At 35.9% G+C, this 26,964-nt stretch overlaps 1 protein-coding gene across 1 annotated transcript in view; it reads left to right on the top strand.

Annotated features, from left to right (window-relative positions):
• EXOC2 (exocyst complex component 2) overlaps positions 1-26,964 on the top strand; it is a 126,577-nt gene that overhangs the window by 23,861 nt on the left and 75,752 nt on the right. Inside the window, exons 5-9 of the mRNA XM_071452965.1 lie at positions 6,408-6,521; positions 10,899-11,023; positions 22,615-22,695; positions 26,530-26,675; positions 26,773-26,854. Coding sequence (XP_071309066.1) covers positions 6,408-6,521; positions 10,899-11,023; positions 22,615-22,695; positions 26,530-26,675; positions 26,773-26,854 — 548 coding nt within the window. The remainder of the gene's footprint in view (positions 1-6,407; positions 6,522-10,898; positions 11,024-22,614; positions 22,696-26,529; positions 26,676-26,772; positions 26,855-26,964) is intronic.

The following is a 26,964-nucleotide window of genomic DNA, read 5'->3' as shown; positions in this document are numbered from 1 at the left end:
AGCTGATCCAGTCAGGTAAGGGGTTTTTGGCATTGATGTAACTTAGTGCCTATTGTGTGTATGCTGTGAGATAGTCAATTCCCACCAGAAAATAGGTATTTAAAATACTTAATCTTTGAATTCTGGTTTTTAATATTTAGTATAGGATTTAGTGTCCTATCACTACCTTTATGCACACTTTCATTTCAGAGCAGGTCTGTGCCACCTTCCTCCCCAGGGAGTACTCCTGGCTATGATGTTATGCAGATATAGCCAGGAATCCTTACAGAAACATCGAATCATAGAATAGAATCACAGAATTGTTACAGTTGAAGAAAATTCTCAAAGTCATTGAGTCTAACTTTTGACCAGTCCCCATCTTGTCAAGTGCCACAATGCCAAGTGCCACATGCAGCCATTTCTTGAATGCCTCCAGGGGCAGTGACTCTACCACCTCCCCTGGGCAGCCCATCCCAATGCCTGATGATCCTTTCAGGAATAAATTCTTCCTGATGTCCAACCTGAACCTCATCTGGCTGTATCCTTTTGTCCTGTCGCTGGTTGCTTGGGTGAAAAGGCCATCTCCCATCTGGCTACACACCCTCCTTCCAGACAGCTGTAGAGAGTCATAAGGTCACCCCTGAGCCTCCTTTTCTCCAGACTAAACACCCCCAGCTCCCTCAGCTGTGTCTCACAAAAGTTGCTCTCTAGACCCTTCACCAGCTCAGTTGCCCTTCTTTGTATGTGCTCCACTATCTCAAATCTTCTTGAGTCAAGGAGCCCAGAACTGGACACAGCACTCAAGTATGTGGCCTCACCAGTGCCGAGTTAGAGGGGGACAGTCACTCCCCTGGTCCTGCTGGCCACGCAAGTACTGACACAGGTCAGGATGCCGCTGGCCTTCTTGCCCATATGGGCACACACTGGCTCATGTTCAGCTGCTGTCAGCCAGCACCCTCAGGTTCTTTTCTGCCAGGCTGCTTCACAGCCACTCTGCCCCCAGCCTGTAGCTGCCTGGGGTTGTTGTGGCACAAGCAACATTAAGCCTTGTTGAACCTTATGCAGCTGGCCTTAGCCCATCAATCCAGCCTGTCCAGATCCCTCTGCAGAGTCTCCCTACCCTCCAGCAGATCAATACCCCTACCCAACTTGTTGTCATCTGCAAACTTAAGAGTACACTCAATCCCATTGTCCAGATAATTGATAGAGATTCTGAACCAGACTGGCCCCAGTACTGACCATCCAACAGCTGGAGGTATCTCCATTCATCACCACTCTCTAGGCATGGCCATCCAGTTTTTAATCCAGCAAAGGGTACACCTGTCCAAGCATTAGGTTGCCAGCTTTTCCAGGATAGGTTGCAGGAAGCAAAACAAGTATGCAGAGTAGTTGTTTCAGTATGAGAAATGTGGAATTTGGTGTGAAAATTCTGACCTTAGCAGCAATGTGGCAGTACTTTGATTGGTTTTAACAATTTAGAGCTGTTACAAAAGCAGGTTGGTAACACAAGATGATTCAGAATTCTGTATGGTTCTGGGAGAGAACCATATGTCTCGTAGACACCGGTTAAATATGTTGATGGAAAATTTAGATCTACATGATAATTGTGAATGAATTGCTTGTTCCGATGTACCACATACTTCCTCCTCCTGCATGACAAGTCCTTGTTTAACCAAGGGTTCCCTGACTCCTCTAACTACTCTGTCAGACTAAGAAAATTAATTCTCTGCAAAACAGTAACATCAGTCAGACCTAGTGGTGGTTAGAAAATTTTTGAATAGTGTTTGTTGTTTTGCATGTAGCAGAGGTCACTCTGGTGGATCCATCTCGTACATGAAAGCAAAGGCTGACATGCTAAGTACATTCCACATACTTCTGTATCCACCCACTCAATACAGATGCTTCCCTCTTCCCACGCCAGCTTCCAAAACAGTTCATTTGGGAGAAGAAAACAGATGATCTTGCGCTGCCACCTAATGGTGAACGTCAGCTTGCTACCACGAGATAGGAAAAGACTTTCTGGAGGCTGAGATGTTTATTTTTAAATGGCTTGTATGGAAATGCAGTAAATTTCATCATTGAATGTGATGGGCGTGTGGAAACTTGATCACAGAGATGCATGCAAAAAACTTCTGAAAGCTGCAAAAGAGAGTTACAGTATAGTCCTGGCTTTGTGATATTAAAAAATAAAGTAGCACTTACTGTTTCTTAGGTTGATGCATCAGCTGCAGCACCCAGCCTATAATCTCTTAGTAGATTTCTCTTACCACATTCTGCCAGTTCTAAAATACAGTTGCCACTTTTTCATATTTCTAATGAATCCTATGCTACTAGGAAGGAATTGCCAGAGTACACCCTTGCCTTGTTGCTATTGGAGAGACCTTTGTTAACACCTTCTGATTTTTTGTGTTTAGTCTACACCAGTGTCCCTTACGCTGATCTTTTTGCATGCATTATTAACACAGTACAGCTGGTACAAAGCCAGCTTCAAGGAGTCTGACTGGTACCAGACAGAGGGGGGAGTGTACAGCAGCTCTAGCTGGAGCTTGTTTATGCTGGTTGCTATTCAGTATCTGTGTTTATCTGAAGTTGCTCCTTTTGACCTTTTAGAAACTCCTATGGAACTGAGCTTCAGTTTACCTTTTGATGTCTATATCTTGCTTTGGGATGCACACTTAATCTGCAAATATGGTCATATATGCTGAAATTATGACTATAAGATTCTGAAGTTCTGGGAACAAAACAAATTTTACAGAAAAATTACTACTTACTAAACTGTGTTCATTGTCAGGCTTTGTTAATCAGTATCTGTTGTATCCTGTTGTTCTTATTTGATTGTGACTGCTTCGAGGCTGTGATTACCCATGGAGATTTCCAACTAATCTCTGGAGAATGTAAATGCTGTATATGGACACAAGTTCTGTAGATTTGTAAGAGCCCATGTATCCTGTACTGTTAAATTAGATTTATTGCTATTAGTCTATACAGAACCTGAAGTTTGGAGTAGTGCAAGGAGGGACTTCTATTGATAGGCACTTGTGGTACAAGTGAATTGAATACATGTTTTGAATCCAAAATAAATATGCATGACCTTTACATGGAAGCAAGGACCACTACATTTAACACTGTATGACGCTATTAACTGTACTCAGCATGTGTTTGAGGGAAGTGAAAGTGTATCGTGGCTTGTAACCAAATGTATTTTTATTATACTTCTCATTAATATAACCACTATGTGAAATCTCAAATTCTTTTGTATTTAAAATTGTTGCTGAAGCATTAATAAGACTATATTAAAATGTTAACTATAGGTCTAGTATCAGATCTGGTTCTATTCTAGGTAAATTGTGTGCCAAGCAGAAAATACTGGTATACAAATCCAGTATGTGTATGTTTGCTGAAATAGTAAAGGTACTGTAATACTTACGGTTGTCAAGGGTGGTAAGCTTCACTCTTCCTTTTCTGAAGTTTTCTGGATTCAGTTTGTGGTTCCCAGTATCTTTTACAATGATGACTTCTTCATGAAGTGATTCTTGATAATGAGCAAATCAACAGAGAAATGATTTACAGTTTAATTGCATGCCATCATGATCTAAGCTTTTGCTACTGGTTCATCTTCACCCTGTAATGTTGAAAAGAATAAACCAGAAATACTTTCTCAAGTCATAAATGGGCTTGTTTATAAGTAAACGGTAAGCAAGTTTTCATGAGAAAAACTTCCAAAACCTGACTTATTTAATTTACTAATGGAAGTTAATGAAACAAACTTGTGTACGTGGAGTCAGTCTCTTTTTAGATGCATCTGGCCAGACATTCTACAAATATAGTTGCTTTCAGTTTGAGCATTTTAGTATGCACTTCATTTTGAAGACAGCTGTAGCAAGTCTGTATGTAGCAAGCTGTAACATATCTGCTAGTGGGAATACTACTGGTAAAATGTATGATAAAAATAAGGGTACTAAACCGTACAGTATAACATATTGTTAACATACCTCACACATTCACGTTCATGTTTCTAGTCTGTTGTGACTATAAATAATGACTGTGCAGACTAAAATATGTCTGCACAGATAAAAGCATCGTTAATTTATGGTTCTACACAAGTACATCTGCTGTAAAAAAAACCTCCTAATAACTTTTCAAGGCAGCCAAACATCAAATTGAAAAAAAATCCTTATTTGTGTCCCTCTGTCTGTAGACAAGATTCATTTGCAGTAATTCATTACAAGTCTCTCTTGGTATTCGTATATTTGAGTGTGTGTGCTTTTTGTGTTATATCTGTCTCTTTTGGTTTTGGAGAACATACATGGAAATTCTGAAAAAATGAGTGAAATTCCACTTCTGTATTGATTGCATTCACTTAAATAGTGCTTGCACAGAATGTCCAAATCTCTTGCAAAACCTCAAATTTGTTTTCATGGTTTTGTTTTTTAGCATTAAAAATGCAGCTGTCCACAAAGATGTCCTCATGTGTGGATCTAATATAAATGCTTTTTTGTACAGTTGTACTGTGTATCACATGTGAAGTACTATCCTTCAAGTTCATGTTCCTTCTGGGCACTCTTGACTAATTTGAAGGCAAAATAAAGTATCTTAAATTGTCTTTAAATGAAGAATAAATTGAAACTTTCTTCTTACACCCATCAGCATTTTCTGCTTACTGTCATTCGTGAAATTTAAGGTCATTGAAAATCCTGAATCTTACTACTTATGTCCTAAAATTTTATTGTAACATCATCGCTTTTTCATGGAACACAAGCAGATGTTGGGACCCTCATTTTCTTGCTGCAGTTGTTTCTCACACTATTTTCCCTGTATCTCTACTTTTCATATCTGTCATCACTTTTCCCTGAATCTCATTTGATTTTTTTTCTGGTTTTTAAAAAGTATTGTTTCATGCCCCTGCTGTAATCAGGTGCTACTGATGAAAGACTTCTGTACCATGTCATTATGTACGTAGGTCCTTTGTACCTGCTTGTGCTAATGGCCATTTGGATATGAAAAGAAACTTCCAGGAAACAACTCCTCTCTATATAATTGTACTTTTTAATGTGCCCGCCTTTAGATTTGTTTCACTTAATCTGCTGTTTGCTTTTTGTAATAAAAACAGCTTTAACTATCTTGAAACATGTTTAGATTACAAAAAAAACCCTAAAACTAACACTAACACTAAAGCACTAACTCACTGCTTTTGTGTCCATTTAAATGGCTTTTCCTGTGTGTTAAATGTAATTTTTATAACTGACTCTGGATTGCTACTCCCACTCAAGTTTGCTCTCAAATGCAAAGAATGGCAGATTTTCATTTGCTTACAGTATACTTTGTATAGCAAAGCTCACCTAACTTGTGAGCATCAGAGAGGGACTTCATTGTCTTTTGAGCTGGATGTTGTGATCCAAAAATGAAAAATTTTACTGGAAAACAGTACATTTCTGGAATAGATGAGAATATTTCACTTGAAAGGGACATAAGTCCATCTAGTCCAACTGACTGACCCATTTAGGGCTGACCACAAGTGAATTTGTTTGCTACAATTAGTCTCGGAAGATGGGATGCAGCTGGTGGTGAAGATGAGAGGAGGGAGTGCACCTGGTGATGTATTGAGTGCATGGTGGAATGAACATGGCCAAATGTTGAGTGTGTGTCCAGACCGAGGGATAAAGGTTGTCGTGTTTTCATCAAAAAGTGCTTTAAATATTTTTGTTACGCAGACTTAAAGTAAATGGAATAAATTGTCTGGATGAGTATCTTAGAAATTACTTATAGTTTTAAAAATGCTGTTGTAGAGAATCTGTTTTTACAAGGAATTGGCTCACATGGTTTCTTCATTTGTAGAAAGTAAGACTGAGTAAAAACTTAGAGAACCTGCTGACTGCCTCTTCAGATAAGTCTGTTTTTCCTTTGTTTTGTGTATGGTGACAGATCAGTGTTGCCACACACAAACAGATCAGTGTGTTCTGTTTTGTAAGAGAATTATTTTAACTCAGTATTATACTTTTTCCAGTATTTGTATATAATGGAAGTATATTCTGTGTATCTCCCTTTCATGTTTCTCTGACTTCTGCTGCTCAGGAATCAATAGACAATAATTGTGTGAGATAATTTACAAGCTGCCAAACTTCTCATGCCCTGCCATTTTAAAGTTAAATAGAAGCGTTTTGTACAGACAACATTTCTGTCTTATGTGTAATAGTGAAATCAAAATTGTGAAATTAGTTTTAATTAGAATAGATTTCAGTCTCTCCCAGTCATGTTACGTGTGTCAGTAATAGCAGGTTTAATTTCAAGGTGAGTTACAAGTTAATGTTCCCATCTCATAGGGAAGTGATTTGGTATTTTTTGTTAGTTCGGGGTTTTTTGTGAATGTTTTAATTGTAAACTGTTTACAAGGCTATGTTTCACTGAAGAAATGAATATTCATTTTTCAGGGGCAGATTTCCTCAAAAAGATTTAGAGTTGCTGTTTCCTGGGATGAGCGCTGATTTCACAAGTGAAAACTTTTCTGCTGCCTGGTACCTGATAGAGAATCATTCAACAACAAGGTTTGTTGCTGTCATATAAGTAATTGCTTTAAATGCAAGTCACTGATGGTATTTCATTATGCAGTAGATGTGTCAGTGGTGGTTTGCATTTACATCACATAGTCACAGTTGTTTCTGGTGTGTCTGCTTGGCCTGAAACTTGAATCAACCAATTTGCTTAATCTGCTTCTAAGACCTTGTTTTTAACCAGACCTAATTTATGATGGGTTTTTTTTTTTATCCCCAATCCCCAATATCAGATGGAAGCTGTCTTTCTTCAAACTTTAGAAATCAAGAAGTTAGCATGGTCTTGAGTAGAAACTCCAGGTGTTAAGTCATGAACAGAGACACAGGTTATGGGCACTGAACAGATTACTAAAATTGTTTTTATCAATTAAGTTGTAGTTAACACTTCTGGAAAATGTTACAGTAGGATCTTTGAGGTAAATCCCTTAAAATCTTGGCAATTAAGATCTTAATTTAGAAATACAGTTCACAGTATGTACTTACATTAATGTGTTATATAAATATATTTTTGCATGTACCACTGAATTCCAAAACTTTTATCTGCTATGTGTTGACATAATACTGGAAGCTATTTTTAATAGAGAAAATGAGCTTCTTTTCTTGTTTTCAGCTAGATACTCCAATTGGTATTTTAAAGGGAAATATGACTTTACAAATTGTTTTAGTTTTGTTTCCTACTAGTAAGGTAGGTATGTGTTGATTCTTGGTTTTGGGGGTGGGAGGATATTTGGTTTTTAAAGCTCCAGAAACAACCATTACTCTGCTTGGGAAAGACTTAAATTTCCTCTCAAAATGGTGGTAGTTTAAAGGGCCAGAACAGCAAGAGAACATGATTGCCTAATACATATAGTAACAGGATCTTTTGAAATCAAGTAACTAAGAGGAGTCATTCCAAATTAATTATGTCTGTCAGAATCTGATAACTTTGGGGATCATTAAGTTTTTTAAAAAAATTAGGAGATAATAAAGTGATAAAGAGTAAACAATTTTTGATGTAGGTCTTTGTAAAAAAATTTCTCCATGTTTGGCCCAAACTGTTTCCACTTTGTTGCTCATCCATGTGGGCACCAGTGACACTGCCCAGAGAGATACAGAACAGATCACAAGTGATTGCAGACTGGGGACAACAGTGAAAAATGTGCTTGCCTAGGTATTCCCTTTGATTTATGTGTGAAGAGGAAAGCTTCAGGTAATAGGGACGCATCCTGTAGATTTGCAGATGGCTATACCCCTCATTTCAAAAGCAGCACTTTTTTCTTCTGTAGCTGTGTCCATGACTAAAGAAAAAAGACTGCTAGTGAGAAATGAAATTAATTTGAAAAAGTGGGGTGGGAGAATGGGAGCATCTTTGCCAGCAGGTTTGCACTTTGGTGTCCGAAACTTCAGTTTCAGGATATCAGGAGATGGTGATAACAGCCTGCAGTTTAATGAAGGGAACAGAACCTGTGGGTTCAGTAATGGCATTAAGAATGCTGTAGGTAATTACAAAACTAGCTGGAAGTGTCTAACCTTAAGTGCCTTTACACACTTATGTGCTCTCTGAGAAGCAAGAGACATGTGGAATTAGACAAACATACTACTGGAATAAAGTGGAATAGCTCATGTACCTAGTATTTTGGGATGGGTAGCAAGAGGATACCTGAAGAAGATACCTGGGAAAAAAGAGAGGGACTTGACCTTCATGTGAAGAACAGCTGGAACAAATATATGGGCCCTGTTATAGAGCAGGATGGTTGAGATCTTGTTCAGGAGTCTGGAATGGGTGACATTGCAGTGGCATGAGGAAGTGAACAAAATCTTCCTTAAGCAACTTGGGGAAGTTTCCAGAGAGCAGACCCTGATTTTTGTACAAGATTTTAATACCCTTCATATTTACAGGAGGGGCAGCAATCCTAGGAGGCTTGTGAGCAGCTCTGGGAATGATTTCTAACATAGCTGCAGTGTGGGCCTTCAGGGGTGCTACTCTTCTGAGTAGGATCTTGCAGACGAGGCAGGGGATGTGATAACCAGTGGCAGCCGTGGCTACAGCAATTGTGAAATAGTTGAATTCAAGACTCAAAGGGGTGTGGGGAAGGCAGACAGGAGAGTACATACCTGGGATTGGAAAGCAGTCATACAGAAGACAATCCAGTGTTTGTAAAAGTTGACTGTCTAGTGCAAATCATCTTCTGAGGTGTATCACCAGCAATGTGATAGGTAAGATATGAGATTATTCTGCTTGGCATTGTTGAAGCTGCAGTTGAAGTGCTCTGCCCACCTATGACCGCTGCTTTAAGAAAGATATGAGAGCTGAGCCACAAGCTCAGAAGAGGATAAATATTGGTGGCTATACAGCTTGAATGAGTTAGGTGCTTTTAGAAAAGAAAAACCATTTTTAACACTTTGTCTAGTATCAGCTAAAGTATTTCATTCTTCTGCTGAAAAAATTCCATCAATTTGTGTCTTTGCATGTCAACAGTTTCAAGTAATGATCTCCTCCATCCAATGGCACAAAAAGTGTTAATTTGTACTTTTAAATGAAAGCTGGAGTTTTTTGCATATTAACTCCATTTATATTGGTTTATAAAATCCAAATCTTAGTGTTGAGGGTCCAAGAGCAGTGTAAAACTCAGCAGGGATCAACAGGCTCAAAGGGTAGGGTGAATCCAGTTATGTTTTGAATCTAACTATAAGTATCTCTTTAAATAAAAAAGCAGAAAAACTGTTTTGGTTACTTTTCTTTTTTTCCCAATTCAACATGTGTAGTCTTAAAAATATTCTAGAATTGTATAAGTATCATCCCATATAATTTGTGCTGTTTTTCTGGAAACACAGCAGGGGTTTAGTTCTTGTCCTCTACATAACCTTAGCTATTGGAAATGGTAAATGTGTGGTGCACTGACATTTTGGTTAGCTTACATCTGTTTTTTCATTGAAGGATATTCTTTTTAAGAAATCAGTATAACATCCTTTTTACTAATTCTTTTAATCCTGGCAATATCCTGATAAATAAAAATAAACTATTTTGACATGCTGTGAGATCATCAGGTAACATGAAACAGTGCTTAAAAGGAGAACTGTACAGATTTTCATTATTTTGAAAATGCTTCTGGTAAGTTCTTCACATATGCCCAAGTGGACCAATCCAGGTAATGAGTAATGTTATTTCTGTCCAGCAGATGGAAACAGAAAATTAGGCAAAATTTTGTGACATCATCAGTATAAAAAGAAAAGCACTTTTAAATGCACCAGTGTGCTTTGTCTCCCAGCAGGTGGTGATAGCCTCTGGGCTAAAATTTGGTTTGTTCCCTTAATGTGTGTTTTTGTATACCAGCTCATTTTAAAATGGGCAGAATATTGATGGAATTGTCTTATGTCTTAGTTTTCTACTTCCTTGATCCCTCTCCTCACAGAGGTGTAGTGCAGTTTTTTGTTTCCTTTTTTTTGTATTAGTGAGATAGCTTTGGCTGGCAGCTAGGAAGAAAGACTTTAAGTATGAAAATCATGTGCTATATTTGAATTTCTGAGCTTGTTCATTGTGGTGTTTTTATAGTTAATCAAGTAATATAACCACTGAGGTCATATTAATCATTATCAACCCAAAAAAATTATATACAATTTTTTAATAAAGACTTATTCACAACATAAGACTTCTCAATTAATTGCAGGTGCTTGCAAAAATAAAGATGTGAAATCAAATGTAAACAGGCAAAAATTAAGAAATATTAGGAAAATCAAATAAAAAAAGAAAGTTACCACACAACAACAATGATGAGTTGGCAATTAATATTGCCCTATGAAGTGTCTTTCAAAAATATTTCAGCAGATTGCATATCAAAACCATACCTTCATAAAGCAGGAATCTTTTTAGCTTTTCTTTTTTTTTTGAACTAATATTGTATTCATTCTGAATTGTATGTCTAAACCAACAAAAAAAAAATTGAATGAATTCAGAAACAAAAGTGAGAAAGGATTGTGAGTAAAGCTGCAGAATTAAACAAATGTCATTATTAAAGAGACTTGTAACATCTGTTGTTAATCTACTGTGGACTATGTGTAGTGAATTCTACTGTCACCTATTTAATATAGTACTGTTAAGTAAGAGCAATGTTGCATGTTTAGAAGAAACATCTTGACCAGGTTGTTATTATGAAGAAATCTCTTCCATCGCAAGTGATAGGAGCCCTCTTGTTTAGGGTTGAAACCAAAATACTGAGATCTTTAGACTAAGAATCAACTCTCATTATTGAAATTCACACTCATTAGCAATTATTTTGCCCCTACTAGTTGTTCTGAAAGTAAGTGGCTTTATTTTCTGAGTAGTTTGTTCTGTTTATTTATTAGCTGACCTTATTGTTTAAATGTCTCTGAGGTTTTCTTGTTTGTTTTCAGTTTTGATCAGCTCAAAACAGCTGTTGTGAATTTGAAGAAACAAGCCAATAAGAAAAACGAAGGGAGTCTAGCTTATGTCAAAGGAGGTCTCAGCACATTTTTTGAAGCACAAGATGCTCTGTCAGGTAAAGATGCTTTGCACTTTCTAAGTACAGTATAAAGGAAAATATGTGCATATATGTTTGAATTTAATACTAAAAATACTGTTTCTCTTCACAGTCTGTACTAAAACTGTATAATGAGCCCAAAATCTGTGCTGTGTTGGTCACAAGCTAGAACTGGCTAGCTGATTGATGTGGTTTATTTGCAAAAGATGTCACCAACTGTATCTTACATTGAAGGTGTTTGGTCAAATTGCTTAGCACACAAATGCAAGAAAGAGGTGTTAAACTGGAGTTAATATTAAGATGGCTTGCAAACTGTAGCAACAGAAAAGATTTGGATTTTATGATGCCTTTTTCAACAATGAGATGCTAATATTTATATCAATATCCAGACACTTGTTACTTTGGGAAATCAGAGCCTTTCTGTTCTGCTTGCCATTGGCAGAATGCAGCACACTAGTGAGATGATCACAGTTGCCATTTATATGTACATATGTTTACTGTACATAGACACACACAGGCATACTCTTAAAGCATCAAATGTCTCACAGGTTGAACCTCATTGTGGGCTACTGTAGTCCTGTCTAGTGAGGCTCTGGTCTGGGTGAGAGAGCAGCAGTGCCCAGGAAACCATCCCCAATAGGTTTGTCATTTACCACTATGCTGATTATTCATCCTGGTCATTGACCCCTTTGGCCAAAATCTTAACAAGGTTCAGTAACAAAAGTATTGAAGAATTTAGCAGAAAATCTGAAGAATGTGGTGGTACTCATAGGAAAAGACTCTAAGAAGAACCATTACTTGGCATTGTTTCACCTTTCTAAGCTGAGTTTTCATTAAATGCTAGGAAAAAATAATAGGCTTTCCTTGTAATTCACATACATCTTGAAAGTACTGAAATTCTGTATTTTTTCTTAAATTGTCTCAAACATAATCCCAAATAAAGATTGAAATGTGGCTTGTTTTTCACAACCAAATCTGCTTTGCATGTGGAATATCACATATGCTGAAAGACTGAGAGTTCTGTTTTCAAGAAGCTGCTACTATGGAGAAAAAGTAGTGGTAACAGTATTACCTTATAAGATTATTTTTTGGGTCAGCAAATAGTAGTAGGATTTGAAGAAACATAAGGCAAACCGTAAATGATGTGAGGTTTTAGAAAAGCTGAGCACAATTAAGTAATTTTCTTTTGTTCCACCTCTTAGTAGCATTTTGCCTTTGGAGACTTATTTTTTGATAAATTAGGAGGTCAACAAGCAAGTAGTAATGTGAGAAATATTAATAAAAGAATGGTAGGGAAAGCAACCTCATTTATTTCATTAGCTACTATAGTCTCAATTTTAAAAAAATTATAAGCTGTAATATTGTTTTTCGTCTTTTACCTTTATCAGTGTTATTTTTACCTAAAATCAGGGCTTATCAGTACAGTCCTTTAGCTAAATTATGAACTTAAACATGGGATGACTCGAGTGGTTCTCGATGTCACTTTTTGTCTGTGACCATACCAATATGGCTTGGCTTTGGCTTGCCCTCAGTAATCTCCCCTTAGTGCTTAAAAGGAAGCAAACTTTCAGCTTATACAGTGAATTAAAGTGGTATCATGGAAGAATGGCCTTGATACTGTTGATGAACACTTAATGAGGATGCAGTATGGGTCACAGCTGCCTTCTCTAGCATTTTAATACACATTTCTCTGTTGAAATGTCATCCTAAGTACATGTGCAGAAGGGTTTTTGCTTCTTTTCAGTCAATAAAGCCACTCTTATTGCATATGAATTTCAGTTTTGAATGCAGAACTACGTATTTGCCTGTTCTTCCTGATGCAGGATATTTTTGGAAGAATATAGCTGGAAAAATTGCATAACTTTTTTAAGACTTGAACTTGTGATAGGTGCAATCAACTGTTCAGCTGGATGTTGCTTCCAGTAGCAGGAAGAAAAAAAGGACTTCTTTGGTGCCATCATCCAGCCCTACTGCCAAATGTCAAAGCTTTCTCCAGAACATTTGATTACTATAGTTTTCTCAAATGAAAGATGCTGAGAATTAAGAGTAAGCATTATTAGCATTGTTCTAGAGAAACAGCTCAGATGCAGATTTTAAAGAACCAACAACAACAAACCATCAAACAAAAACCCCCAAGCAAACAAACCGCCCATTAATTGTTCATTATGCAGTTATCAAATTCAAGCTTTTTAACAAAAGAACAATACATTAAAAATATAATCTGGCTAGACAGTGATTGTGCAAGATGATGTGATGGCACTTTTTTGCCCTTACACACCTAAGGGTGAATTTTTATGTCTTATTTTCTCCTTTAAAAAGTGTAACTAGATTTTGTATGGGTTTCAACAAAGCTGAAGTGAGTAGCAGTTTATATTTGAAAGCTGAACAATTGTTTCAGCACAGACTCTTAAGGACATAGCCATTGTTCTGCAAACTTTTGTTATTTGATGCTGAGCATACAACTGTCACAGATGAAAAGTGACTTAAGGGAAAACCCTTTCTGAATACATTTTGTCTGTCTTCCAATATGATTTAAATTTTCTGAGCTAGTTCATTTTGGTTTAGATATTTTTTAACTCTCTTGCTTTAGGAAGATTTCTAAAATCTAATTTATTTTCTAAAGATACGGTTTTTTGAGGGCAAAAATTTAGAGTCTCAATGTTCCCCTTCATATATCTTGGAACACATCTTCTAACCCCAGTGGTTATGCTTCATAAAATGCTGGTCTGTTGCACTGTAGTTATAGAACAGAGCTACTTGTGAGCAGTTATTTCTCTTAAGTCTCCCAAAATTAGTACAGGATAACTTCTCATAGAAGGATCACATTAGGAGGTATAACACTTGCTTCTCCAATTACTTCATACTCCTCTACACCTTTTATACATGCTTTTTAAAACTCATATACATTTATCAGTGTTTGTTGCAAATGTATATTTATCTTGATTAAGGAAACCCTGAATTACTGATTATTGTGCAGCTTTTTTCATTAGTTAGCATGAGTAAATTCTGTCTGATCTTAAGTGCACTATCAGACTCTATTACACATTTAAATGACTATTAATATTTTCATAAATAAGCAACGGAAAGCATAAAAAACAGTCCTTAGATGTTTATTGTATTTTGTGATTTAGAAGCTGTTTGCTAAGAAAATAAGAGCTCGAATGGACCAGAACCCATCCTTGTTTGCTTTAATTTCTGGGAAAATAGAATAACCTTATCAGATCCCCATGTCTCTCTGCCTGTTAGCTTGGCTGACAGTTTGACAGTGACTCTGCAGAGGAGATGTTCAACAGGAAGTTTGTTTCGTCAGCTGAAGGGAGCTGTAAACTGAGCTGAGGGGAGCAGGGTTTATCTCAACTTGACCTACTTGTCAGTGTCGGGGAGTTCAGCTGGTTCATTTCCTGTAACTCTAATTGCAACCTAGAAAGCAGCATTCCTAAAAGGGTGCCTGTTTAAGTGTTTTTAGTTAAGACGTATTTTACCATCATGAGCAAATCGGGTCCCACACAGAAGTTGTTAGGAAAGTTAGCAAATTAATTTTTTTTCAGTATATTTTTTTCTGAAATGCTCTTTGCAATGAACCTAAGGCTGCAGTTTCTTCTTATTTAAATGACAGGAAAAAAATAGTGAAATGACTACTTCAGTCATTCACTTATACAAAACATGTAAGTACGACATCTCTATTGGCAGGTAAAGAAGATGCTGTAATGTCTTTAGAACACAGATATCATGAGCCAATTTGAGGTTTAGATTTGGCTCTCTAGTTTGCCATGGCAACAGTTTTTTTGCAATTACAACTACAAACACATTTTTTGTGATTTTCAGAAAGAAGTCCGTACAAAAGAAGCACTGCTGACTATTAGAGCGCTGTTCCTTTTGTCCCTTTCTTACTCCCGTTCAGATACATGGCCTTTGGGAATACCTGCATGATAGGGACCTTGGACTATAGTTGGCCTTTTGTCTTCTACCTTTCTTAATACATAAGCTAGGATGGTGTGGCTGAAATGATCCTAATCTGGCCAATGCCTGCTTCTTTTATTTGGTTTTGGTTTTTTTCTTTCTGTAGACTATTTTTACAGCTCATTCCCTAAGGCTTATTCTAGTATGAGCATGTTAGTGATCCAGGGTTGGATTCAGGCTGTGCTGCTGCTATTATGTCTGTTAAATTCATTTTCTCCTAAAGTAAAACAAAAAAATCACCTAAGCTATATTCAATTCTGAGTCAGACTGGAAAATTGAGAAGCTAAAAACTGATGCTAGTCTGTCATAAATGTGTCCCTTCGCTTCAAACTTTTGAGGAATTTTGTTATATTTGAATTAAAAGAGATTATATAGAGCCAACCCAATTTTTCATTAGGGATTCTGTTTGCAAACTAGATTGATGATTAATTTGAAATGGTTTTCTTTTTTCCAATTAAAAAAGCCATGCAGGCTAGTGCATGACTGGTTTTGCTTGGTAACATGGGATTGGGATGGTATACCAGGTTTTGCTGTTGTCACATTGCTGTTTTGTAGCAAATCTAATTCACACTTTTGCTTTACTTTACTCTCATGTATATTTTTTGGATTTTTGGTAATCTGAGTAAACCAAATATGATTGCTACCTAAATGTTGTAGAGGTGACTTGAAATGTCTGGAATAGTTGTGTTTCTACTGCTCTGTGTGATGTGTGTCTATTAATGTTATCCTCCTACTTCAAGTGATAGAATATTGTCTTTGCAGGGTAAGAACATTCTGCTGTTACAGCTAGTGATTTCAAAGATGACCATTTTTAGAGCATAAGAAAGAATAGGGCCATGGAAACAAGCTGGCAAAAAAATGATGCTGCATGTATCAGATACATATCTGAGGGCATACCAGTCACTTCAGAATAGCAGTTCCCCTGCATGTGTGTGCCCCACAGCAGGTGCAAATTACATTATTTCAAGTTAAGAATTATGATCATGCCTCCATGTAGTCATCATGAAGCAATAGCTGATATGCTCTCTGCTCACTGTCCAGCTTTCCAAGTGGGTCCTCCTATCTGAATACTTGAATCATCTTTGTGCTACCCTTAGAGACAATAGCTGAATGAGAAGGATAAATACTGTCATTGCTTCATATTTTTCCTTACATTTATAGACCTTCTCAGCATTCAAACTGAAAAAATAGATGTGCTAAATTAAGCATTCTAAAAATAGCCATGCTAAATTAAACTTAATTTAATTTTGCTTGTTGAAAACTTGTGTTCTGATCTTTCACCACTAGATAACAAGAGAAACATTAAAATGAGAAATGTATTCTTAGAGAAAGATGACCTGACAAAGGGGTGCCATAAAGTATGTAAGTGGTGGTAGATAGTTTAGTCTCGGGTGAATGCTTCCTCTTCATGCAGTTCTTAGGGTCAATTTTTGTAGCATGCCGGTTGTTACCTTAATGCAGTTTTATAAAAGGAAAAGTCATCACAATTGATAAAAGACTCAACTTTCCTTTGGTGCAGATCCTAGCATGGTATTGTGTAGGGAGTTGGGGTATTTTTGTTTCAAGCAAGAGAAAATTTGATTAGAAAATGTGGGAAACAGCAGCTATTGTCACAGGTCATAGCGAAAATTCTCTGCCCAAGCTCTGCTTTTATGCTGGCTGCTCATGTATCTTCTTCATCAGTTACTGTTTTAGAGATGTGAGCTAATTACTGGCAGAATTTCTCTAAAGGTATGTAATTTTGAGGGCTTATAGTTACTGTGTGGCTGTCATATTTTATGAACTTGGTTGTTTTTTTTTTAGGTAGGTTAACTCTTTTGTTTGAATTTGAAAAATAGTAAAGCTTGTAGAAAGAAATACATTTTGCAATTCCAATTTTCAAACAGCTAATTCTGCAATTGATTGAAAGTGTGCAAAAAAGTTATCTATGATTAAATTTGATCCAGATTTATCCTGCAAGCCATAAAACCCCCTTACTTCATACTACATTATTCCGTTTTGATTTCCATACCACCTTTTAAATGCAACATTTAAAAACTTCTTTTTTTTTACTATTTTTACATTTCACAGAGGCAGAAAGTTAGTGCCAGTAAAGAGAGAATAGCATTTTCTGTACTGTTTAATTCTGAAGTGTTCTGGCAAAGGCCTGGATCCAGTCTTGGAATTCTTAGTGCATCCATAGGCAGAATAATAAGCCACATTTTCCTGCCTATTTCCAAGATATTTGCCCAGAGAAATCAGACTTGCTTTAATATAAATCCATCTGAGAACAAGTTTTCTGGTCTCATCATGTTTTTAGACTAAAATTTTTGGGGTTTATATATTAATAAAGCCTCCCTTCCTAGCACTGTGCTTCAATTACCTTAAAATATCATGTTAATTCTGTCCATTTTCTGCAATTTTTTCCACTGTGTTGAATAAACAAGCTTGAGGAAGTAAATGCTAGAGAAACAAAACACAAAAAGGCAGCTTAAGACAATACTGCATTTAGTTCAATATTTTGTCATTTTTGCTAGGATTAATAATGTTAACCAAAACAAAGCTGAGTTTGCTATGCCAATACAAAAATACCTAGAATTCTCAAGGGGCACTGCAGGAATGACCAAATCAAACTTAGACTTAGCGCTATTAACCAGTGGCCAAAGGAAAAAAACTACTATTTTTTTTTTTTTTTTTTAGATTTTCATAGAGTAATGTATTAGGACCCACATTCATGGCATGCTGTCTCTATTGCTTTCCTCTTTATATGCAGTCCTGCAGTCCTGTTAAAGTCATTCAGAACAGATTTTACCTTACATAGGGATGCTCTCTTCATCAATGACCTTCTTATATTTTGCTATAATTACAAAACATTGTTAATTTTCCCATAAAGGAAACGAAAGGCATTTTTATTCATGCATTAGGCATGAATCCTGGCTATGTTCTGACGTGTTCTTCATTCCTCCATTACTGTTCTTTGGTGCCAGGTTCTTAGTTACCACATCAGATCTTCTTAAATACTTTTCTGAGTTGGCCTTGCACTTCCTGTATTTTTCCCCTCCTGATTTCTGCATCTGAGTAAAAGGATGTGATTTATTTCAAGTACTTTTTTCTTTAACTGTGATTCTATGAAAATGAGTAAGATTTTCAGATATGCCAAATGCATTTCTAGCCATCCTTTAGTCAGAAAATGGTAGAAAATGGTCATCTGTGTTTCTTTGAGCTGAGAGGCTGAGGAACTTTTGAGAATGCCAAGCCTGGTGCCTATCTCAAAATACATTTTAAAAATGTCTAATAAGGAAATGAAGTATGAAATTTGCAAATGAAAAGCTGTGTGATTCTGGCAAGTGTGGTTTAATTTACTAGATTCATGGTTACCATAAATCTAACAAAAAACCCCATAGCCTTTCTTAGATTAAATAAGATTGTTTTCAACACAAGTAGCAATGAATTAATTGCAGTTTATTTTAATACAAAGCCTGTATATTGGCTTATTTACCAGATTAAACCTTGCATGTGTTTTGGTGTATTTAGTTGCAGTTAGAGGTTATGAGTTTTGAACTTAGTTTCTTCGCTATTTTTAATCAGTATCTGCCTGCAGCTGTGAAGTTGGCAAGCCTTTAAATATCCTGACTTAGGGAAATGTGAATACTTACTGGCAAAGATGATACAAAATTCAGTTAATTATCTGGCCTTAGCTGAAGCATCCAGATGTAGCCTTTCCTCATTTTTATTTATTGTATGCTTCTTACAGTAAAACTCCTAAAAACAGATGCTCCTAGGTTTCCAACTGCTTTTCTGGTAAATCTGGTGTCAGGTAAATCGAGGGTAACTGGCAGTTCAAGAAAAATCCCATCCATCCTTTACTTCAAGCCTTCAAAGACCTAAAATTTTCTCCTTACTCTTCTTATTGCAGCCAGTGATGAGTTGAGAGTTAGAAGTTGCATTTGGAGGTAATCTCAAGTACTGGTAGTGTGAAAAGAATAGGATGTCTTTCCACCTTCCCTTGGCCATATGCACCTTTCCTTATACTGCAGTGCTTCCACTGAGGCAAGCTCACTGATCAGTAAAGCAACATTTCTTCCTTACTGAGTTAGTTTTGCACCAGATTATCTCACTGCAGCTGCCCTGCAGCTGTGTGACTGCTAGATGCAGCAAAAGGAAGCGCTTTGGGTACAGAAGAACAGGTTGTCCCAAACACTATCTTCCCACTATTAGATGGATTTAGTGCTTTCAGAGAAAAAAATAACTTGAGTATCTCTAGATTTCTTTCAAAGATGAGGTCTACAGATACTTTTCTTGACTGCATATAGTTTCGCTTGTCTAAACTTCTAAATCAACGACTTTTTGTCTGGCCTCCATGGTAGGAACATGCACTTTCAAAATCATTTGATGCAGATGGAGTAAGCTCAGACTTTATTAGAAAGCCTTTTTCACTGTGGAAACTTAAGACTTTTTTTTCTTTTGTAACTCAGCCTTGGAACACAATGAATGTGCTCTCTATTGCTTAATCGGAATATCATGTGTAAAAATAATTACAGTAAACAAAGTAGCTTAAACATGTAGAAGGAAATATAACAAATTTATTGTGTGAACACAGAGTAATTTAAGTAGGTTTAGACTTTACAGAATGTCCTAAAATACCTTATTTCAGACAATGGTTCAAAAATGCCCTTTTTTTTACACTCCTAGCTGCATATGCTTAATATGCCTTTATCTGTACTCTGCAGTGCTTTCCACATTTCTGAAACTCAACACCTTGGTTTATTTTATTTTTTTTTCCCCACTGACATACTTTCTGTCTGAAAGTGCATTTTGAACTGATTTAATAGGACCATTCTTCCCAGGTTTACAACATCAAAATTTTCAAACTAAGATTCTTGAATACTATTTTTCAGGTTGCTATGCACAATAGCTACCAATATGAAAAGAAATTACTTTCTGCCTTCTAAAAGGAAGAGGAGGGAGTAATATTTTGCTATTATATGTTCTTTTCTGAAGGAGATGAGAAAGAGAATTGCTTTCAGCAACTGGTTAAAGATCATGATATTTTAATATCATCATAATTTCTAAATAATCTGCCTTCATAATAAGAAGCTACATATTAAGACTTTTTGAAGGTACTAACATGGTAGATAGTGCTCTTCCAAAACTTATGTATGAGGAAAAAGTCCTCATCATGTTTTAACTTTTGTTGCCAGTATGTATGCTTTGATAGAGGTTTAGATATTACAGTTCATTTTTGGAAATGCTTAGGTGTGCCCCCTTCAGAAGCTACATGATATTGCATTGGTCAGCAGTTAATGGTATGTAATTAATGGTTCCAAAATGCTAAATTTTAAAAACCTCTAACCTGTGTAACTTAGATTTTTATCCATGTCTATTTTTAAAGTATCTTTCAAAAGTATGTTTCATAGAATGACTCCAAAATATGTAAATTAAAATCATTACAGTTTGATGTGATTCCAATAGTACTTGCAACATTTGGCTTTAAAATGTCTGTTTATGTTGTGGTTGCTGTTCTGCTGAACTTGCTTTTCAGTATGTAAAGTTAATTGCACTACAATAATTGGCTGCCTCTGACTGAAAATGATATATAGAATTGGAATCATGTCAGTAGAGCCACTAATGCTTTTGTTAAAAAATTGTAGAAGTATTCTTGTTGGTAAGTGCTGTCCCCATTGCACACAAAATATGTGCAGCTAACAACACACCATCTTCTAAGATAGATAGACAGATAGATCTCTGCCCCAAAAATCTGTCAGTTTCATTTCAGCATTGATTATCTTAAGAAATATGGTGTCCTAATTAGATTTTTTTTTCCCCTCTGATGACTTTAAGAATGAAAATAGAGTTGCTCTTGTTTTTTCATGAGAGCAAGACTTCCTGTAATTCTTTTTGTAGGATCAAGGGATTGAAGGGTCAAATTGGGGTGTTTGAGAATAATGTAATTTTCCTTCTTTTATCTCTTTTCTTTTTTTTTAAATTACACACTGGTTTTACACACCTGTCTCCTCTACCTCCCCCCAATGAAAATTCCTCCTTTGAAAGAGGCTGGAGACTATAAAGGGCCATTCTCTTTCAGAATAGCCACCCTCGCTTACTCCTTACAGTAGGACTGATGCCCCAGGGTTTCTGTCCATGTTGACTTGTTAGCTTGCATCTACATGGCATGAGCAAACAGGGATGGCACTGGAGAGGAAACCAGTTGGCAATGGCATCTCTGTATGCATGGTATGTGCAGTTTATGGCAATATTCCAGACCTAGTTCAAACTTCACCCAGTGAATTGAATTCCAGGTATCTCTTTGAGCACATCAGATGTAGTCTTGGAGTGCTTCTTCTAATGTTGTTTGACCTTAAAAGAATCCAGCTGAGGAGTTTAGGTTGCGCTGCCATACAAAGTGGAGCAAGATAAACTGGAACAATTGAGAGGCTGCTTTCAGAACTGTATCTGTGTTTTGAACTAAAATATATCATTACTTGTTTTTTTCAAAGCACTGGGTGATATCACTGTTTTCAAGGGTAGTTTAGCTTCAGTCCATTCTACTGAGAACCAGCAGAAAGCAGTAGGAGGTTTTTATAAGCCTCAAATATATCTGAAGCAATAGCAGCTGATGGCTATTTGATAGAGCAAATTTTACACGTTATCAGATTAAAAACTTGAAAGGGAAATCTTATTTTATATGTGCTGCATATATACAGGAATAATATTTTAAAAGAGAAAAATACTGGTTTGTGCTGGTTATGCTGAACAGTAGAAGAGGGAAGGAGGTCTGTGTGATAGAGGGGAAGTAGAAAAAAGGACTACCTACACTACATTCACTGTTCATATTTTCAGAATAAGATAGTGTCATTAGGCTGTGCTAGTAAGTCTCCCCCTCCCTGTGAAAGATATTAGAGTAAATTATAGTAAAATAATAAATTAGTGCTGGCACTGTGCATTTCCTCCTCCATTAGTAATACCACACAGAAATAAGAGTTCGGAATTTTGGCATTTTAGGACAGGAGAAAAATAGCATCTTTAAAAAAAAAGCATAATAAAAAAAATAAACCTCTCCTCTGTTTTCCTGTTGTTTTGAGCAAAATTACACAGAAACATTGTGATAATGGTTAATGCTTCAAGAAACTCTTAAATTGCATTTTAGGAGTGCCTTTTTATAGATGAAGAGAAGTGATGGGGGAATGTTCTAGCACTTGATTTTGGGATCATCCAGGTTCCCAGTGACTCCCTTTCTACCCTTAAATTATTGGTAATTTCTTTTTGTGACATCTGTGACTTACAAAGCAGAAGTATTATGTGTTTAAATGGTACTTTTCACAATACAAATTTTAATTAATACCTGTACAAGATGGCTAATTTAGATTATAATAACTAACAGATTATTCTGTCCATATGTTTGTGGGTTTTTTCCCTTAAGCATTACTGTCTTGCTCAAGAAGATACAGGAAGTCTGTGTCAAAGTAATGGTTAAAATTCTGCAGTGTCTGGCTCTAAGCCCTGTCTTCCACTAGGCTCTGCTGCCATGAAGCATGTTTGTATTTTTTTGTGTCTAAAGAGAAAAATAACACTTTATTTTTAATTTTAAAAATGTTTAAAAGTGTCACTTTGATGTAATGTGTTCCCACCTATTAAAATGTTCTGCATTTTAACTAGACTCTTTATTCTAGCAATCCATCAAAAACTGGAAGCGGATGGAACGGAAAAAGTAGAAGGATCCATGACGCAAAAACTGGAGAATGTCCTGAACAGTGAGTTTTGTCCTTCCAGCAGCAACTATTTATGGACTTTGGACTTTCTAACAGGCTTTAATATTTTCCTAGGAATATTTAAAAAGTAGAAAACAGTCTCTCGTCCCTTCCCTGTTTGGTGATAGTGGTTCCAAGGTGTGATATTTAAAAGATGCATTAAGTAGAAGCGGTTGCCAAGACTTTTGGCAGTGTTGGTGATAACAAAGCAAATAAATGTCAAAATAAAGATGTTCTTAAGTGTTTACTTTCGATTAATTTTGGTTGGCTTGTGATTTTGAGTGGATGAGGAAAACAGAGGAACTACATGGATAGACAGACGTGTAGAAGGATGAGCTGAGCTAAATACCCGGATTGTGAGATGTTCAAGTAAAGGAAGAAAAAAACCCAGTTATAAGATATTTGCAGAAACAAGGTCTATTGACAGGATATTTTTCACTTAATGTGCTGGCATTTAGACTATTTGGCATAAGCATTCTTTCTAGAAACCATGAAAAGCTGTCAGTATGTTGTTTTCTCTTTCTCTGTATTAGCTGTAAGGTTGCATTGAGAGAGATGGCTTGAATTTGCTGCAGTTTGGTATGTGTTTCATCAGATCAAAAAAGTTTCTTTTTTTTTTTTAATTCTGGGATTTCTGCCAAGATAATTTTACTTTGTTTCATTGTGATTTTTTTCACAGAGGAAGGGATGTTTCCCTTAGTGCTGTATCAATAAGCAGGAATGACATGCAGATAGCTGACTCAGTGTTGGAAAGTCTGACTGTGTTTTATGAAATCAAGAAAGTGACATGGAAGTTCACTGTTTTTCTTCTCTTGTATGAAGAAAGCAGTGACTGTATGTGTGTTTGTGTGGGGAGCACAAAGAAAGCAGGGGGTTTTGTGAACAGCTTTAGCCCTTTTCAGTCGGGGTTCCTTGATGCTCACAATAAAGGTGCAGTTTGAACATTGTTATTCCCTCATCTTGATGCCTGAAATGAAAAAAAAACAAACTGCCAAAAAATTTAAAAATCGCCAAAAAACACAGCATAAAGCCTCACACCTCTATACAAAGACTGTAGCGTGTGTCTGTGTGCAGAATATTTGGTACATCTAGGTAGGAGAAAAGAAGCATTTGTTGAAATTTTCCAGTGCAATCCTCAGTGCTCTGTATTTAGGCCATGTCATGCTCCAAGCATAGATTCCTTGGAGTGCACTTTCGCTTGTAGTAAATCGTGTAACAGATTTTAAATAAAAAAGCAAAAATTTAGGTTTGTGTTATTTTCCTATATGCACTTATATAAGACAAATTTACCTATAATATATAATTACTGTTTCATTTGATAAATGGTGGCTGAACTCTGTATGTAGACAATGCAAGCTGTCTTTTTCAAGCTGGAACGGTAGAGGAACTTGTGCCAGACACTTCAGAGTGGTTTGAAGTTTTGCTCTGCTATAAAAAGAATTGGCTGCTTTTCCTCACGATACTTTGCAAGTCATGATGGGTGGGAGGCAGGGAAGTAGAAATACAAGGATTTAAAAAGAGTAAATAATATTATGCAAAGTAGTTTAGGATCAAAGCTTTGTTTCTTGCCTGACCATTGAAAAGCTTCCATAATCCATGAGTAGCAGGGACTGCTTTCAAAGATGACTTTAATTCTTTAGTTGAATTGTGCATTTTATGGACTGTAGGTGCATGTTTTGAGAGACAACTGCTGTTGTGTGAGCTGGGTTACAAACCCTTAAAAATGAGCATGTTTTCCATAGCATCTAAATGCATGTTAAGAGGGTTCCAAATTCTTGAATTGATGTGGCTTGTTATAGTAAAAGAACAGTTTGGTGTTTTAGCTGGAGTTATAGATGTTTGGAATTTTTGCTCAATTTAATTACTAAACAAGCTGTTAAAATTTTTTTATTAAAAACATACAGTGCCATATAATTAATTTAATGAAGAATTGTATATTAAGGGAGGTAAATCAAATTCCTTTATGTAGGATTTTTGTCAGGCTCTAAGACAGACAACTGTTAAATAACTAGAGATTTATTTTGAAGTAAAAAAATTCATGCACTGTAGATGAATCATCTGTTTTGAAAACATAATTAGTCAATATAAGAACTGAAACTTTATCCATGGATGGTTCATCAGTAATCAAGAGATAAAGATTGTTATTGTAGAAAGAATTTGGAGGGATGAGGAGGGAAGAAATTTTACAATATTTTAATTCTAAAAAGATAGACTTGTTTGACATTAAGTATTGAATTTCATTAATACATTATTAAGTAATTTGATATATTTCAATTCCTTATAAAACAGAAAAAGCACCCCTAAAAAAAAGTAGAATCATTTACCTGAATTGAGAATTTCATAAGGAGATGAAAAGAGAATTCACTGTGGTCTTCCTGCAGTTGTCAATTACCTTTTAAAAAAGGTTTACATTAAATCAGGAAAAAAAACCAAAAAACTTTGTGAATATAACATCAATTCACAGGTATGGCATGTTGCTTCTGGGCTGTTAAAAGAATGCACAAGAAACATATAAAATCAAACAAACAAAATGTTTTTTACTAGAAGGATTTACAAAACAATCATTTCTTATAACCTTGAGAAAAATCATACTTTAACAGTGATCTGTATTTAAATGTGCAGCTAACTGTTTTCATTGTGCATTTCTCCTTAATGGATTAAAGTATTCTATGCTGAATAGTATGTGGTGGAAATAGATGTCCTGACAAAACTTTTTTTACATCAAGGCTTCAAAATTTCAACAAAGTTTAAACATTATTTAGATATAACAATTATTTTACAAAGACTACTTTTAACATGAGCAGGCCACCCACAGTGTTGACTAGAGAAAATGGCATGCAAGCCACCCAGCGAGACTGATGTAATTTTTTTCATCTTTGCTTGAAGTATAGTCACTAGACCAGATAATGTAGAAACTTCTACATGCAATGATCAAAAAGGCTAGAACGGTTCCCCCTTTTTTGTTTTGTTTTGGTTAATTAAAAGTAAGTCATAAGTTGAAAAATGCAAATATTCATATGCAGTCTAAGTCTTCTCTGCTAAGAATGAAATTTTATTATTCTGTGTTAGGAAACAATCTTTATTAGAAAATAGAAGGCTTTTTAGTTTGGATAGAAAAGGTTTTAGGACCATATTTAATGCATTTATTGAAGAGTATTCGTGGATAGCATAGAGACTTAAATACATGAAGTTATTGACTAAGGCTTCATCCTCTGTGTGATGAAGCCAGTAAGAGTTTTAATGCAATGTGAAGATAATTTCTACTCATTCTGTTACTGTGACCAGCTCGTTAGACTCTTTTAGTCATAATGTTGTCTTTGTCTTGACCATCAATACTTTTAAGTGGCTGAAATATTGTTAATAATTTTAAAGACTTGACTTAAAAACATTAAAAAATTGTTTGCAACTCCAGTGATCACTTTAGAAGCTCTGACATTAATTACCAAAATGTAATTATACTTATTTTAAATGTAAAGCTTTCTATGACTTTTTCTATATCCTGAGATGCATAATTTGGTTGTAAAATGTACATCTGGAGCCAAAGCAAACTATAAAATATCTGCAGCAAAGCTAAGCATTTGAAATAGGAAAGAGTGATTGTTTTTAATTCGCACAGGGGTCTTACCACATTAAAATGCTAAGTGGTTCACTTTGAAATAGAATTTCAGCAGTTGTAAAATGTTAACACAGTTGAACAAAAAAGTATGAAAATCAGCAATAATTACTCATTTGCTCTAAAAACACCTTGAATAACTCATTAAAATGAAGAAAATATGTTTGTGACTTCAACTGATTACTTACTCTACTTTTTCTTACTGTCACCGTTTTTTGAAATAGGAGCCAGTAACACAGCAGATACCTTATTTCAAGAGGTGCTGGGTCGCAAGGACAAAGCTGATTCAACGAGAAATGCGCTTAATGTTCTTCAGCGCTTTAAATTTCTTTTCAATCTTCCCTTAAACATTGAAAGAAATATCCAGAAGGTATAATACTTTAAAAATAATTTTCTGTTTGCTGAAAGTAGCCTTTTGACATTGGTCTTTTTCTTGACAAATGTAAATGCTTGCTTTTGTTTTTAAGGGCGATTATGATGTGGTTATTAATGACTACGAAAAAGCCAAGTCCCTCTTCGGAAAGACAGAGGTTCAAGTGTTCAAAAAATGTAAGATGCGCATTCGGTTATTTAGTGGTTTTGGGGTTTTTTAGCTTTAAGGCTAAAAAGCACATAGGAGACCAAAGAGCTTTATGTGGTTTTGATACAGATTTTCATCT

The sequence above is a fragment of the Agelaius tricolor genome, unplaced genomic scaffold, assembly GCF_023055355.1.
Source record: "Agelaius tricolor isolate 1412-34295 unplaced genomic scaffold, bAgeTri1.0.p SCAF_2, whole genome shotgun sequence".
Classification (NCBI taxonomy): domain Eukaryota; kingdom Metazoa; phylum Chordata; class Aves; order Passeriformes; family Icteridae; genus Agelaius; species Agelaius tricolor.
This window is presented reverse-complemented; position numbering and strand designations above follow the sequence as displayed.